Source organism: Anomaloglossus baeobatrachus, unplaced genomic scaffold (assembly GCF_048569485.1).
Source record: "Anomaloglossus baeobatrachus isolate aAnoBae1 unplaced genomic scaffold, aAnoBae1.hap1 Scaffold_291, whole genome shotgun sequence".
Classification (NCBI taxonomy): domain Eukaryota; kingdom Metazoa; phylum Chordata; class Amphibia; order Anura; family Aromobatidae; genus Anomaloglossus; species Anomaloglossus baeobatrachus.
In genome coordinates this window covers 228132-243112 of record NW_027442361.1, presented here as the reverse complement: position 1 = coordinate 243112, position 14981 = coordinate 228132, and the positions used below count along the sequence as shown (strand labels likewise).

At 46.7% G+C, this 14981-nt stretch overlaps 1 protein-coding gene across 1 annotated transcript; it reads right to left on the bottom strand.

Moving 5' to 3' along the window:
* Window positions 1-4005: 4005 nt before the first annotated feature.
* Window positions 4006-5976, bottom strand: LOC142266787 (cornifelin-like). The gene is made up of 3 exons (XM_075332319.1): window positions 5859-5976; window positions 5481-5650; window positions 4006-5235 (listed from the first exon to the last, which is right to left on the bottom strand). Exons 1-3 carry the CDS (start codon window positions 5974-5976, stop codon window positions 5056-5058), a joined length of 468 nt encoding a protein of 155 aa, XP_075188434.1. The 3' UTR covers window positions 4006-5055.
* Window positions 5977-14981: the final 9005 nt, after the last annotated feature.

Genomic DNA, 14981 nt, shown 5'->3' with positions numbered 1-14981 from the left:
CCTTAGTTCAAGAATACAAAACCATCATCAGTACATTAATACATCACCAGAACCACTATCAGTACATGAAAACAGCTGCAGAACTACCATGAGTACATGAATACATGACCAGAACCAGTAATAAATCACCAGTAGCAGTATGAAATGTAGAGTAACATTTGGTCTACATTCAATGTTTTAGTCCGGTGAGAAGCTGTCTGCAGCCTAAAGACTATTGGACCAATGGACGTAGAGCGCAGTCCACGACTCTAAGGGATGAGCATTTTCCAGCATAGAGCGCTGGTTACGTTCTCGTTGAGTTTTTATAGATATTTTCTTGATTGTCAGTTTGTTACACAGAACACCAGACTATATCACCGAGAGATACAAAAGCCCCCCATCAGTCGGGAGCACTGCAGCCATATGCCTTGTGTGCCCTTTGCACCTGAGCCCCTCTCTTCAGATGTGGGGGTACACCACTTGCCTCTCACATTCAGCAATGCTTATATCAACCGCTTTTTTAATTGTAAACTATCTGCTCCATGGTGGTCCCTGCACCGCCACCTTTGACAGCTGATTCGTTTCCTCTCAGGCTTTGATACGATTGTGCCTGGTGCTTGTATATCCCTCCAAAGTGAGCGGACCCCCATATACCCCGTAAATCCTCACCAACCTGCTGATTTCAGGATTTCTGCACGGTGGAGCTCAGGCCTCTTTCTTCTACTCTAGGTTCCATCTCCTTTTCTCCATACTGTGCCCCCTCTGTACACTGCCCCTCCATACTGTGCCCCCTCTGTACACTGCCCCTCTCCGTACTATGCCCCCTCTGTACACTGCCCCTCTCCATACTATGCCCCCTCTGTACACTGCCCCTCTCCATACTGTGCCCCCTCTGTACACTGCCCCTCTCCATACTGTGCCCTCTCTGTACACTGCCCCTCTCCATACTATGCCCCCTCTGTACACTGCCTTTCTCCATACTGTGCCCCCTCTGTACACTGCCCCTCTCCATACTGTGCCCCCTCTGTACACTGCCCCTCTCCATACTGTCCCCCCTCTGTACACTGCCCCTCTCCATACTGTCCCCCCTCTGTACACTGCCCCTCTCCATACTGTCCCCCCTCTGTACACTGCCCCTCTCCATACTGTCCCCCCTCTGTACACTGCTCCTCTCCATACTGTGCCTCCTCTGTACACTGCTCCTCTCCATACTGTGCCCCCTCTGTACACTGCCCCTCTCCATACTGTGCCCCCTCTGTACACTGCCCCTCTCCATACTGTGCCTCCTCTGTACACTGCCCCTCTCCATACTGTGCCCCCTCTGTACACTGCCCCTCTCCATACTGTGCCCCCTCTGTACACTGCCCCTCTCCATACTGTGCCCCCTCTGTACACTGCCCCTCTCCATACTGTGTCCCCTCTGTACACTGCCCCTCTCCATACTGTGTCCCCTCTGTACACTGCCCCTCTCCATACTGTGTCCCCTCTGTACACTGCCCCTCTCCATACTGTGCCCCCTCTGTACACTGCTCCTCTCCATACTGTGCACCCTCTGTACACTGCCCCTCTCCATACTGTGCCCCCTCTGTACACTGCTCCTCTCCATACTGTGCACCCTGTGTACACTGCCCCTCTCCATACTGTGCCCCCTCTGTACACTGCCTCTCTCCATACTGTGCCTCCTCTGTACACTGTGCCCCCTCTGTACACTGCCCCTCTCCATACTGTGCCCCCTCTGTACACTGCCCCTCTCCATACTGTGCCTCCTCTGTACACTGCCCCTCTCCATACTGTGCCCCCTCTGTACACTGCCCCTCTCCATACTGTGCCCCCTCTGTACACTGCCCCTCTCCATACTGTGCCCCCTCTGTACACTGCCCCTCTCCATACTGTGCCCACTCTGTACACTGCCTTTCTCCATACTGTGCCCCCTCTGTACACTGCCCCTCTCCATACTGTACCCCCTCTGTACACTGCCCCTCTCCATACTGTACCCCCTCTGTACACTGCTCCTCTCCATACTGTGCCCAATCTGTGCACTGCCCCTCTCCATACTGTACCCACTCTGTACACTGCCCCTCTCCATACTGTGCCCCCTCTGTACACTGCCCCTCTCCATACTGTACCCCCTCTGTACACTGCCCCTCTCCATACTGTACCCCCTCTGTACACTGCTCCTCTCCATACTGTGCCCAATCTGTGCACTGCCCCTCTCCATACTGTACCCACTCTGTACACTGCCCCTCTCCATACTGTGCCCCCTCTGTACACTGCCCCTCTCCATACTGTGCCCCCTCTGTACACTGCCCCTCTCCATACTGTGCCCCCTCTGTACACTGCCCCTCTCCATACTGTGCCCCCTCTGTACACTGCCCCTCTCCATACTGTGCCCCCTCTGTACACTGCCCACTGTACCCCCTCTTTACACTGCCCCTCTCCATACTGTGCCCCGTCTGTACACTGCCCCTCTCCATATTGTGCCCTCTCCGTACACTGCCCCTCTCCATACTGTGCCCCCTCTGTACACTGCCCCTCTCCATACAGTGCCCTCTCTGTACACTGTCCCTCTCCATACAGTGCCCCTCTTTACACTTCTACCTCCTCTCTATATTGTGCCCTCGCTATAGACTGCCCCTCTCCATACAGTGCCCCTCATTACCCTTCTGCTTTCTCTCTATATTGTGCTGTCATACTTTCTATTCCCAGTCTATAGTATAAGGCTCCGGCCTCTTTATGTTCAGCACTGTGGAGCACTTTGGTTCTTTGCTGTGGTCCTGCAGCTCTGTCCTCCATGTGATGACGGGGTGGTATTGCTCACAGCACATGGGGCGGAGGGCTCATTGGTGTCTCCGTCTGCACCGGTTGGTCACTGTTGTATTGGTTACTGTGAATTATACATGTATTATGTGGGTTGCCCTGCTCACAGGTTCAGCACCCGGGAATTAATGCTGCTTCAGTAATAGCATGGCATCTTGTGGGGTCTCCGGGTGGTGGGACCCTTCTCCTAGCTGGTTGTATATGGGAACCTTTGGTGCAGGTCACTTCAGCGTGACTGGTGCAGTTTATGGGTTGCAGAACTGGCTCCTGAGGGGCCAGTGTGAATGACCAGAAGGACTTTCCTGTCCCCTGAGTTCCTCTGTGGGAAGCATCGATCAGTGGCCCTGTCCTTGTGGTGGACTCTTTGATCAGAAATGTCTGGGTGTGGACTCTTCTCTGAGAAGTCACCACTCTCAGATCTTAAGAAAACAAAACTAAAATGTCAGGAATTTCTTTGCATCGAGGTGTGACTGCAGAACACGGCACATCAGGTCAGGCTGGTGCCACCAGTCATCATCCCTGCGGGTGACAACTTGTGCAAGGAAAGTTCTATATATAGAGCAGAAGTGTCAGGGACGGTGATGCTCAGACATGGAGGAACCTGTGCTCCTGAGTCTCCACAACTGGTGGTCCTTGGGGTCTGGACACAGAGGTGGTGACATCAGGGAGGTCTCTAATGAATTTCCAGTTCTCAGGACCTTCCTCAGTGATAGTTGGACTATAACAATACTAAAGGCCCCGTCACACGCAGAGATAAATCTTTGGCAGATCTGTGGTTGCAGTGAAATCATGGACATATTGTTCCATTTGTACACAGCCACAAACCTGGCACTGATTGTCCACAATTTCACTGCAACCACAGATCTGCCGCAGATTTATCTCTGTGTGTGACAGGGCATTTAGGATCACTGCTTCTTCTTCCTTCAGATTGACAACCTTCCACCGAGGCGGACTGTATACACCACTGTGGAAAGAGCCGACTGGTGACCAGATGAAGCCATGTGCCAGGGAGATCCTTAAGACCCTAGAAGGAAGACCTGGAGAGCATGAGTTGTGGGTTCTCCATTAGGTTCATGGGGAACAGTGGTGATGAGATCCAGGGCTTGTCAAGTTGACATCACCGACCGGGATGTGACTGGTAGATCAGGACGAAGACACTACACAAGAACCAGCCGTGCTGCAGATTACTGACCTTTATTGGGACTAGTTTCCATTTGATTAAGGTGTAACCCTCAGTGACACCGTATAACACAAGTAACGTAACCTGTGAGCTTTACACCGGGGTGTGACCCGTGATGACGTCCTACATGGTGAGGGGCGCGACCGTGGTAACATTCTGGAAAGCTTCACATGGGAGAGGTAACATATGGTGATGTCTTACAGACCTTCGTATAATGGTGGAGCCGATGGTGAGATCCACACAATGAGAGGTGTGAATTAAGGTGTGTTCTAGAAAATGTGGGGAGACAACTGGTGACGTCCTACAGACCTTCATATTGGAAGTTACTCTGACCTCACAGGAACAGTCCTGAATGTTGGCTGTGGGGAAATGTTGTGTTCCAGCTCTTCTGAAAAGGGAGTGCACTCCAGAAGTGAGACCTTCCTCGGTCCGGTTTAGTGCCTCATGGGAAAGATTTGACGATCTCCATCCATCTCTCACTACTGGATCTGCCTTTCCATCATTGTAGCTGGAAGTTCTTGGATTGGACCTTGTGGAGTTGATTTCCGTGTTGGTTTGGACCTCATGCACCAAATGGCAGTGGAGTTGAATCGGACCTTGTCCAGGAGGTGCCACGGAAGTTGGATTGGACCTTAGGCACCAGGTGCTGAGGGCGTTGGATCAGACCTCGTGCACCAGATGCTGGTGGCGTCGGATCAGACCTAATGCACCAGATGCCAAGGGCGTCGGATTGGACCTCGTGCACCAGGTGCCAGGGGCGTCGGATTGGACCTCGTGCACCAGGTGCCAGGGGCGTCGGATCGGACCTCGTGCACCAGGTGCCAGGGGCGTCGGATCGGACCTCGTGCACCAGGTGCCAGGGGCTTTGGATCAGACCTCGTGCACCAGATGCCAGTGGCATTAGATCAGACCTCGTGCACCGGATGCTGGGGGGTGTTTGATCATACCTTGTGCACCAGGTGCTGGGGGCGTCGGATCAGACCTGGTGCCGGAGGCGTTGCATCGGACTTCATGCACTAGTTGTATTGCTCTCTGTGTAGGGTCGTCCTCATGTTGGGTAATGCTTGCTGTAGGCGATACTATTTTAGAGCTGAATGTACAGTGATATTTTGGGCTTGCATTACGGGCGAGCCAATAGTGCTGGTATGGGCAGTGACGAAGCTGACGGGCAGCTTGCGTTTCTTGATCTCTCGAGCCATCTGGCACCAGGAGCAGGGTAAGCACCAGTAGACGGTGCAGCAGTCATTGCAGATGGAGCCCTGTAAGAGAGGAGAGGGGTCAGTGCGGTGCCATCAACATTTCGTAGACCATGTGAGTAGGATCGGTCTCAGCACATGGGTCTATGGCGGTACTGTCCTGAGAGTTGAAGGGCAGAGCAGCTGCCACCATGTGAGGAGGAATCATGCGATATAATTGTTGCCGTAATTGTGGTCAAAGCCCCAACCCTGGTCAAATCAGACCTGTGCCGGGGAGAAGCCGGCACGCCGGACATACAGGTACATACCGGGATCTTGTACCGCTCTCGGACGCCAACCCTCATGGCCAGAGACACGGTCGGACAGTACGGATTGTAGCCAAAACTAACGCACTCGAGGAGCGGGAGACACAAGCACTCGCCAAAGTCACTGACCGTGGAGCACTGGAAACAGGAGAAACACCAGCAAGCGAAGCAGCCTGTGAACAGAGGAGGAGAGGAGGTATACTGCAAGGCCTAAACTAGAAGGACAAGAGGGCGGGGCTGACAACCCTTCACATAATGTACAGGCAGGTTGTCAGCAGTAATAATGAGCGGGCAGTATAGGGTGAGTCACTGTGGAGCCGGATGTGGCCTCTGTCACGATGGTCGCGCAGGCCGGGGTTCTCTGCTCAGGTCAGCACTTACATATTCCCATGTCCTCGCAGCAGTCGCACAGGCCGGAGCTCCAGTCATTCGGGACCAGCTGAGTGATGGTGGTCATGGTCTGGCCTAGAGCCACCGGCTGGACGGACACGGTCTGCATGCTCACGCCCTGAATCATATGGAATGGCAGAGATCAGAAGACGATATGTGAAGAACAGAGTCCCCCGCCCCTCCACAGGGATTCATCTCTTCAAGATGTAACTCTCTAAAATGTTTTTTCCTTCTGTGAAAAAATAAGTGCCCCCCTCAGGTGATCACTAACTTTAGATGTTGGGACGAGGGATAGTGAAGAGACCTTGCTCTGGGGGGATCCTAATGGAAGTGTCTTCCTTGCGGTTTTCTTGGGATCTTTAATCTCAGATCTGATGACGATGAGTCTGAAGAAGAATGAAAAGAAAGCTTCAAATAGTCATCAATGCTCTACAGGGAACGAAGACCCCAAAGTCCCACCCGCGAGGAACGGGTAATGGAAGAAACCAGGCCTTGATCTGGAGACCACCAGGACACCCTCACCTCCTCCGAGGTCACAGTCCTATGAGGCCGAGAGGAAACCTACACCAGTGCCCTCTACTGTCCAGGAATGTCAGCCAGAGGACACCATGCTGGGAGATGTCTCTAAAGAACCAGACAATAAGTACCCAGGAAAGTCTCCAGCTGAGGACACAGGGCGGTGGGCGACCAAGACATCAGCATGGAGGTGACAGAAGTCCCAGTACACAAGATGCCGAAAGACACCTCTGACTACCCAGGACTATAATGTAGATATCAGTTATATTATACAGGAAGTGACATCACTGTTCTCCAGATATCAGTTATATTATACAGCAGTGACATCACCGCTCTGCAGATATCAGTTATATTATACAGGAAGTGACATCACCGCTCTGAAGATATCAGTTATATTATACAGAAGGTGACATCACCGCTCTGCAGATATCAGTTATATTATACAGCAGTGACATCACCGCTCTGCAGATATCAGTTATATTATACAGGAAGTGACATCACCGCTCTGCAGATATCAGTTATATTATACAGCAGTGACATCACCGCTCTGCAGATATCAGTTATATTATACAGCAGTGACATCACCGCTCTGCAGATATCAGTTATATTATACAGCAGTGACATCACCGCTCTGCAGATATCAGTTATATTATACAGGCAGTGACATCACCGCTGTGCAGATATCGGTTATATTATACAGAAGGTGACATCACCGCTCTCCAGATATCAGTTATATTATACAGGAAGTGACATCACCGCTCTGCAGATATCAGTTATATTATACAGGAAGTGACATCACCGCTCTGAAGATATCAGTTATATTATACAGAAGGTGACATCACCGCTCTGCAGATATCAGTTATATTATACAGCAGTGACATCACCGCTCTGCAGATATCAGTTATATTATACAGGAAGTGACATCACCGCTCTGCAGATATCAGTTATATTATACAGAAGGTGACATCACCACTCTGCAGATATCAGTTATATTATACAGCAGTGACATCACCGCTCTGCAGATATCAGTTATATTATACAGGCAGTGACATCACCGCTGTGCAGATATCGGTTATATTATACAGAAGGTGACATCACCGCTCTCCAGATATCAGTTATATTATACAGGAAGTGACATCACCGCTCTGCAGATATCAGTTATATTATACAGGAAGTGACATCACCGCTCTGCAGATATCAGTTATATTATACAGGAAGTGACATCACCGCTCTGCAGATATCAGTTATATTATACAGGAAGTGACATCACCGCTCTGCAGATATCAGTTATATTATACAGCAGTGACATCACCGCTCTGCAGATATCAGTTATATTATACAGCAGTGACATCACCGCTCTGCAGATATCAGTTATATTATACAGCAGTGACATCACCGCTCTGCAGATATCAGTTATACAGCAGTGACATCACCGCTCTGCAGATATCAGTTATATTATACAGCAGTGACATCACTGCTCTGCAGATATCAGTTATATTATACAGCAGTGACATCACCGCTCTGCAGATATCAGTTATATTATACAGGCAGTGACATCACCGCTCTGCAGATATCAGTTATATTATACAGGAAGTGACATCACCGCTCTGCAGATATCAGTTATATTATACAGCAGTGACATCACCGCTCTGCAGATATCAGTTATATTATACAGCAGTGACATCACCGCTCTGCAGATATCAGTTATATTATACAGCAGTGACATCACCGCTCTGCAGATATCAGTTATATTATACAGCAGTGACATCACCGCTCTGCAGATATCAGTTATATTATACAGGAAGTGACATCACCGCTCTGCAGATATCAGTTATATTATACAGCAGTGACATCACCGCTCTGCAGATATCAGTTATATTATACAGCAGTGACATCACCGCTCTGCAGATATCAGTTATATTATACAGCAGTGACATCACCGCTCTGCAGATATCAGTTATATTATACAGGAAGTGACATCACTGTTCTCCAGATATCAGTTATATTATACAGCAGTGACATCACCGCTCTGCAGATATCAGTTATATTATACAGCAGTGACATCACCGCTCTGCAGATATCAGTTATATTATACAGGCAGTGACATCACCGCTCTGCAGATATCAGTTATATTATACAGGCAGTGACATCACCGCTCTGCAGATATCAGTTATATTATACAGGCAGTGACATCACCGCTCTGCAGATATCAGTTATATTATACAGCAGTGACATCACCGCTCTGCAGATATCAGTTATATTATACAGCAGTGACATCACCGCTCTGCAGATATCAGTTATATTATACAGCAGTGACATCACCGCTCTGCAGATATCAGTTATATTATACAGCAGTGACATCACCGCTCTGCAGATATCAGTTATATTATACAGCAGTGACATCACAGCTCTGCAGATATCAGTTATATTATACAGCAGTGACATCACTGCTCTCCAGATATCAGTTATATTATACAGCAGTGACATCACCGCTCTGCAGATATCAGTTATATTATACAGGAAGTGACATCACCGCTCTGCAGATATCAGATATATTATACAGTAGTGACATCACCGCTCTGCAGATATCAGTTATATTATACAGCAGTGACATCACCGCTCTGCAGATATCAGTTATATTATACAGGAGGTGACATCACCGCTCTGCAGATATCAGTTATATTATACAGGAGTGACATCACCGCTCTGCAGATATCCGTTATATTATACAGCAGTGACATCACCGCTCTGCAGATATCAGTTATATTATACAGCAGTGACATCACCGCTCTGCAGATATCAGTTATATTACACAGCAGTGACATCACCGCTCTGCAGATATCAGTTATATTATACAGCAGTGACATCACCGCTCTCCAGATATCAGTTATATTATACAGGAAGTGACATCACCGCTCTGCAGATATCAGTTATATTATACAGCAGTGACATCACCGCTCTGCAGATATCAGTTATATTATACAGCAGTGACATCACCGCTCTGCAGATATCAGTTATACAGCAGTGACATCACCGCTCTGCAGATATCAGTTATATTACACAGCAGTGACATCACCGCTCTGCAGATATCAGTTATATTACACAGCAGTGACATCACCGCTCTGCAGATATCAGTTATATTATACAGCAGTGACATCACCGCTCTGCAGATATCAGTTATATTATACAGCAGTGACATCACCGCTCTGCAGATATCAGTTATATTATACAGCAGTGACATCACCGCTCTGCAGATATCAGTTATATTATACAGCAGTGACATCACCGCTCTGCAGATATCAGTTATATTATACAGCAGTGACATCACCGCTCTGCAGATATCAGTTATATTATACAGCAGTGACATCACTGCTCTGCAGATATCAGTTATATTATACTGCAGTGACATCACCGCTCTGCAGATATCAGTTATATTATACAGCAGTGACATCACCGCTCTGCAGATATCGGTTATATTATACAGCAGTGACATCACCGCTCTCCAGATATCAGTTATATTATACAGCAGTGACATCACCGCTCTGCAGATATCAGTTATATTATACAGCAGTGACATCACCGCTCTGCAGATATCAGTTATATTATGCAGCAGTGACATCACCGCTCTGCAGATATCAGTTATAGTATACAGCAGTGACATCACCGCTCTGCAGATATCAGTTATATTATGCAGCAGTGACATCACCGCTCTGCAGATATCAGTTATATTATGCAGCAGTGACATCACCGCTCTGCAGATATCAGTTATATTATGCAGCAGTGACATCACCGCTCTGCAGATATCAGTTATATTATGCAGCAGTGACATCACCGCTCTGCAGATATCAGTTATATTATGCAGCAGTGACATCACCGCTCTGCAGATATCAGTTATATTATGCAGCAGTGACATCACCGCTCTGCAGATATCAGTTATATTATACAGCAGTGACATCACCACTCTGCAGATATCAGTTATATTATACAGGAGGTGACATCACCGCTCTGCAGATATCAGTTATATTATACAGCAGTGACATCACCACTCTGCAGATATCAGTTATATTATACAGCAGTGACATCACCGCTCTGCAGATATCAGTTATATTATACAGCAGTGACATCACCACTCTGCAGATATCAGTTATATTATACAGCAGTGACATCACCGCTCTGCAGATATCAGTTATATTATACAGCAGTGACATCACCGCTCTGCAGATATCAGTTATATTATACAGCAGTGACATCACCGCTCTGCAGATATCAGTTATATTATACAGCAGTAACATCACCGCTCTGCAGATATCAGTTATATTATACAGGAAGTGACATCACCGCTCTGCAGATATCAGTTATATTATACAGGAAGTGACATCACCGCTCTGCAGATATCAGTTATATTATACAGCAGTGACATCACCGCTCTGCAGATATCAGTTATATTATACAGCAGTGACATCACCGCTCTGCAGATATCAGTTATATTATACAGCAGTGACATCACCGCTCTGCAGATATCAGTTATATTATACAGCAGTGACATCACTGCTCTGCAGATATCAGTTATATTATACAGCAGTGACATCACCGCTCTGCAGATATCAGTTATATTATACAGGCAGTGACCTCACCGCTCTGCAGATATCAGTTATATTATACAGGAAGTGACATCACCGCTCTGCAGATATCAGTTATATTATACAGCAGTGACATCACCGCTCTGCAGATATCAGTTATATTATACAGCAGTGACATCACCGCTCTGCAGATATCAGTTATATTATACAGGAAGTGACATCACTGTTCTCCAGATATCAGTTATATTATACAGCAGTGACATCACCGCTCTGCAGATATCAGTTATATTATACAGCAGTGACATCACCGCTCTGCAGATATCAGTTATATTATACAGGCAGTGACATCACCGCTCTGCAGATATCAGTTATATTATACAGGCAGTGACATCACCGCTCTGCAGATATCAGTTATATTATACAGGCAGTGACATCACCGCTCTGCAGATATCAGTTATATTATACAGCAGTGACATCACCGCTCTGCAGATATCAGTTATATTATACAGCAGTGACATCACCGCTCTGCAGATATCAGTTATATTATACAGCAGTGACATCACCGCTCTGCAGATATCAGTTATATTATACAGCAGTGACATCACCGCTCTGCAGATATCAGTTATGTTATACAGGAAGTGACATCACTGTTCTCCAGATATCAGTTATATTATACAGCAGTGACATCACCGCTCTGCAGATATCAGTTATATTATACAGCAGTGACATCACCGCTCTGCAGATATCAGTTATATTATACAGGCAGTGACATCACCGCTCTGCAGATATCAGTTATATTATACAGGCAGTGACATCACCGCTCTGCAGATATCAGTTATATTATACAGGCAGTGACATCACCGCTCTGCAGATATCAGTTATATTATACAGCAGTGACATCACCGCTCTGCAGATATCAGTTATATTATACAGCAGTGACATCACCGCTCTGCAGATATCAGTTATATTATACAGCAGTGACATCACCGCTCTGCAGATATCAGTTATATTATACAGCAGTGACATCACCGCTCTGCAGATATCAGTTATATTATACAGCAGTGACATCACCGCTCTGCAGATATCAGTTATATTATACAGGAGGTGAAATCACCGCTCTGCAGATATCAGTTATATTATACAGCAGTGACATCACCGCTCTGCAGATATCAGTTATATTATACAGCAGTGACATCACCGCTCTGCAGATATCAGTTATATTATACAGGCAGTGACATCACCGCTCTGCAGATATCAGTTATATTATACAGGAGGTGACATCACCGCTCTGCAGATATCAGTTATATTATACAGCAGTGACATCACCGCTCTGCAGATATCAGTTATATTATACAGCAGTGACATCACCGCTCTGCAGATATCAGTTATATTATACAGGAGGTGACATCACCGCTCTGCAGATATCAGTTATATTATACAGGAGTGACATCACCGCTCTGCAGATATCCGTTATATTATACAGCATTGACATCACCGCTCTGCAGATATCAGTTATATTATACAGCAGTGACATCACCGCTCTGCAGATATCAGTTATATTACACAGCAGTGACATCACCGCTCTGCAGATATCAGTTATATTATACAGCAGTGACATCACCGCTCTCCAGATATCAGTTATATTATACAGGAAGTGACATCACCGCTCTGCAGATATCAGTTATATTATACAGCAGTGACATCACCGCTCTGCAGATATCAGTTATATTATACAGCAGTGACATCACCGCTCTGCAGATATCAGTTATATTATACAGCAGTGACATCACCGCTCTGCAGATATCAGTTATACAGCAGTGACATCACCGCTCTGCAGATATCAGTTATATTACACAGCAGTGACATCACCGCTCTGCAGATATCAGTTATATTACACAGCAGTGACATCACCGCTCTGCAGATATCAGTTATATTATACAGCAGTGACATCACCGCTCTGCAGATATCAGTTATATTATACAGCAGTGACATCACCGCTCTGCAGATATCAGTTATATTATACAGCAGTGACATCACCGCTCTGCAGATATCAGTTATATTATACAGCAGTGACATCACCGCTCTGCAGATATCAGTTATATTATACAGCAGTGACATCACCGCTCTGCAGATATCGGTTATATTATACAGCAGTGACATCACCGCTCTCCAGATATCAGTTATATTATACAGCAGTGACATCACCGCTCTGCAGATATCAGTTATATTATACAGCAGTGACATCACCGCTCTGCAGATATCAGTTATATTATGCAGCAGTGACATCACCGCTCTGCAGATATCAGTTATATTATACAGCAGTGACATCACCGCTCTGCAGATATCAGTTATATTATGCAGCAGTGACATCACCGCTCTGCAGATATCAGTTATATTATGCAGCAGTGACATCACCGCTCTGCAGATATCAGTTATATTATGCAGCAGTGACATCACCGCTCTGCAGATATCAGTTATATTATACAGCAGTGACATCACCACTCTGCAGATATCAGTTATATTATACAGGAGGTGACATCACCGCTCTGCAGATATCAGTTATATTATACAGCAGTGACATCACCACTCTGCAGATATCAGTTATATTATACAGCAGTGACATCACCGCTCTGCAGATATCAGTTATATTATACAGCAGTGACATCACCACTCTGCAGATATCAGTTATATTATACAGCAGTGACATCACCGCTCTGCAGATATCAGTTATATTATACAGCAGTGACATCACCGCTCTGCAGATATCAGTTATATTATACAGCAGTGACATCACCGCTCTGCAGATATCAGTTATATTATACAGCAGTGACATCACCGCTCTCCAGATATCAGTTATATTATACAGCAGTGACATCACCGCTCTGCAGATATCAGTTATATTATACAGCAGTGACATCACCGCTCTCCAGATATCAGTTATATTATACAGCAGTGACATCACCGCTCTGCAGATATCAGTTATATTATACAGCAGTGACATCACCACTCTGCAGATATCAGTTATATTATACAGCAGTGACATCACCGCTCTGCAGATATCAGTTATATCACACAGCAGTGACATCACCGCTCTGCAGATATCAGTTATATTATACTGCAGTGACATCACCGCTCTGCAGATATCAGTTATATTATACAGCAGTGACATCACCGCTCTGCAGATATCAGTTATATTATACAGCAGTGACATCACCGCTCTGCAGATATCAGTTATATTATACAGCAGTGACATCACCACTCTGCAGATATCAGTTATATAAATATTAAGAAAGAAGTAAATGAAGTACTGCACCTTCTCGGAGCCGCTCGTCTCTGTCTCTGACCACTGTCTGTTTGGTGACTTTTATCTGTTTTATACCTTCTGAATCTGCCCCGACCGGTTCAGCTGTCACCATAGAATGTGGCATTCAAAAAGCTGAATGCTGCCAGTTCTCACGGAAATGTTATTTCAGCCTTCAGTGGTGGAAACTTCACCTTTATAGAAGCCCCGGGGCGATACCAGGACCAGAACATTCAGCAGATACAGACCCTGGAGGGTACCCCAAATGAAATCAGACCCTGGAGGGTGCCCCAAACAAGACCAGACCCTGGAGGGTACCCCAAATGAAATCAGACCCTGGAGGGTGCCCCAAACAAGACCAGACCCTGGAGGGTGCCCCAAATGAAATCAGACCCTGGAGGGTGCCCCAAACAAGACCAGACCCTGGAGGGTGCCCCAAATGAAATCAGACCCTGGAGGGTGCCCCAAACAAGACCAGACCCTGGAGGGTACCCCAAATGAAATCAGACCCTGGAGGGTGCCCCAAACAAGACCAGACCCTGGAGGGTGCCCCAAATGAAACCAGACCCTGGAGGATGCCCCAAACAAGACCAGACCCTGGAGGGTACCCCAAATGAAATCAGACCCTGGAGGGTGCCCCAAACAAGACCAGACCCTGGAGGGTGCCCCAAATGAAATCAGACCCTGGAGGGTGCCCCAAACAAGACCAGACCCTGG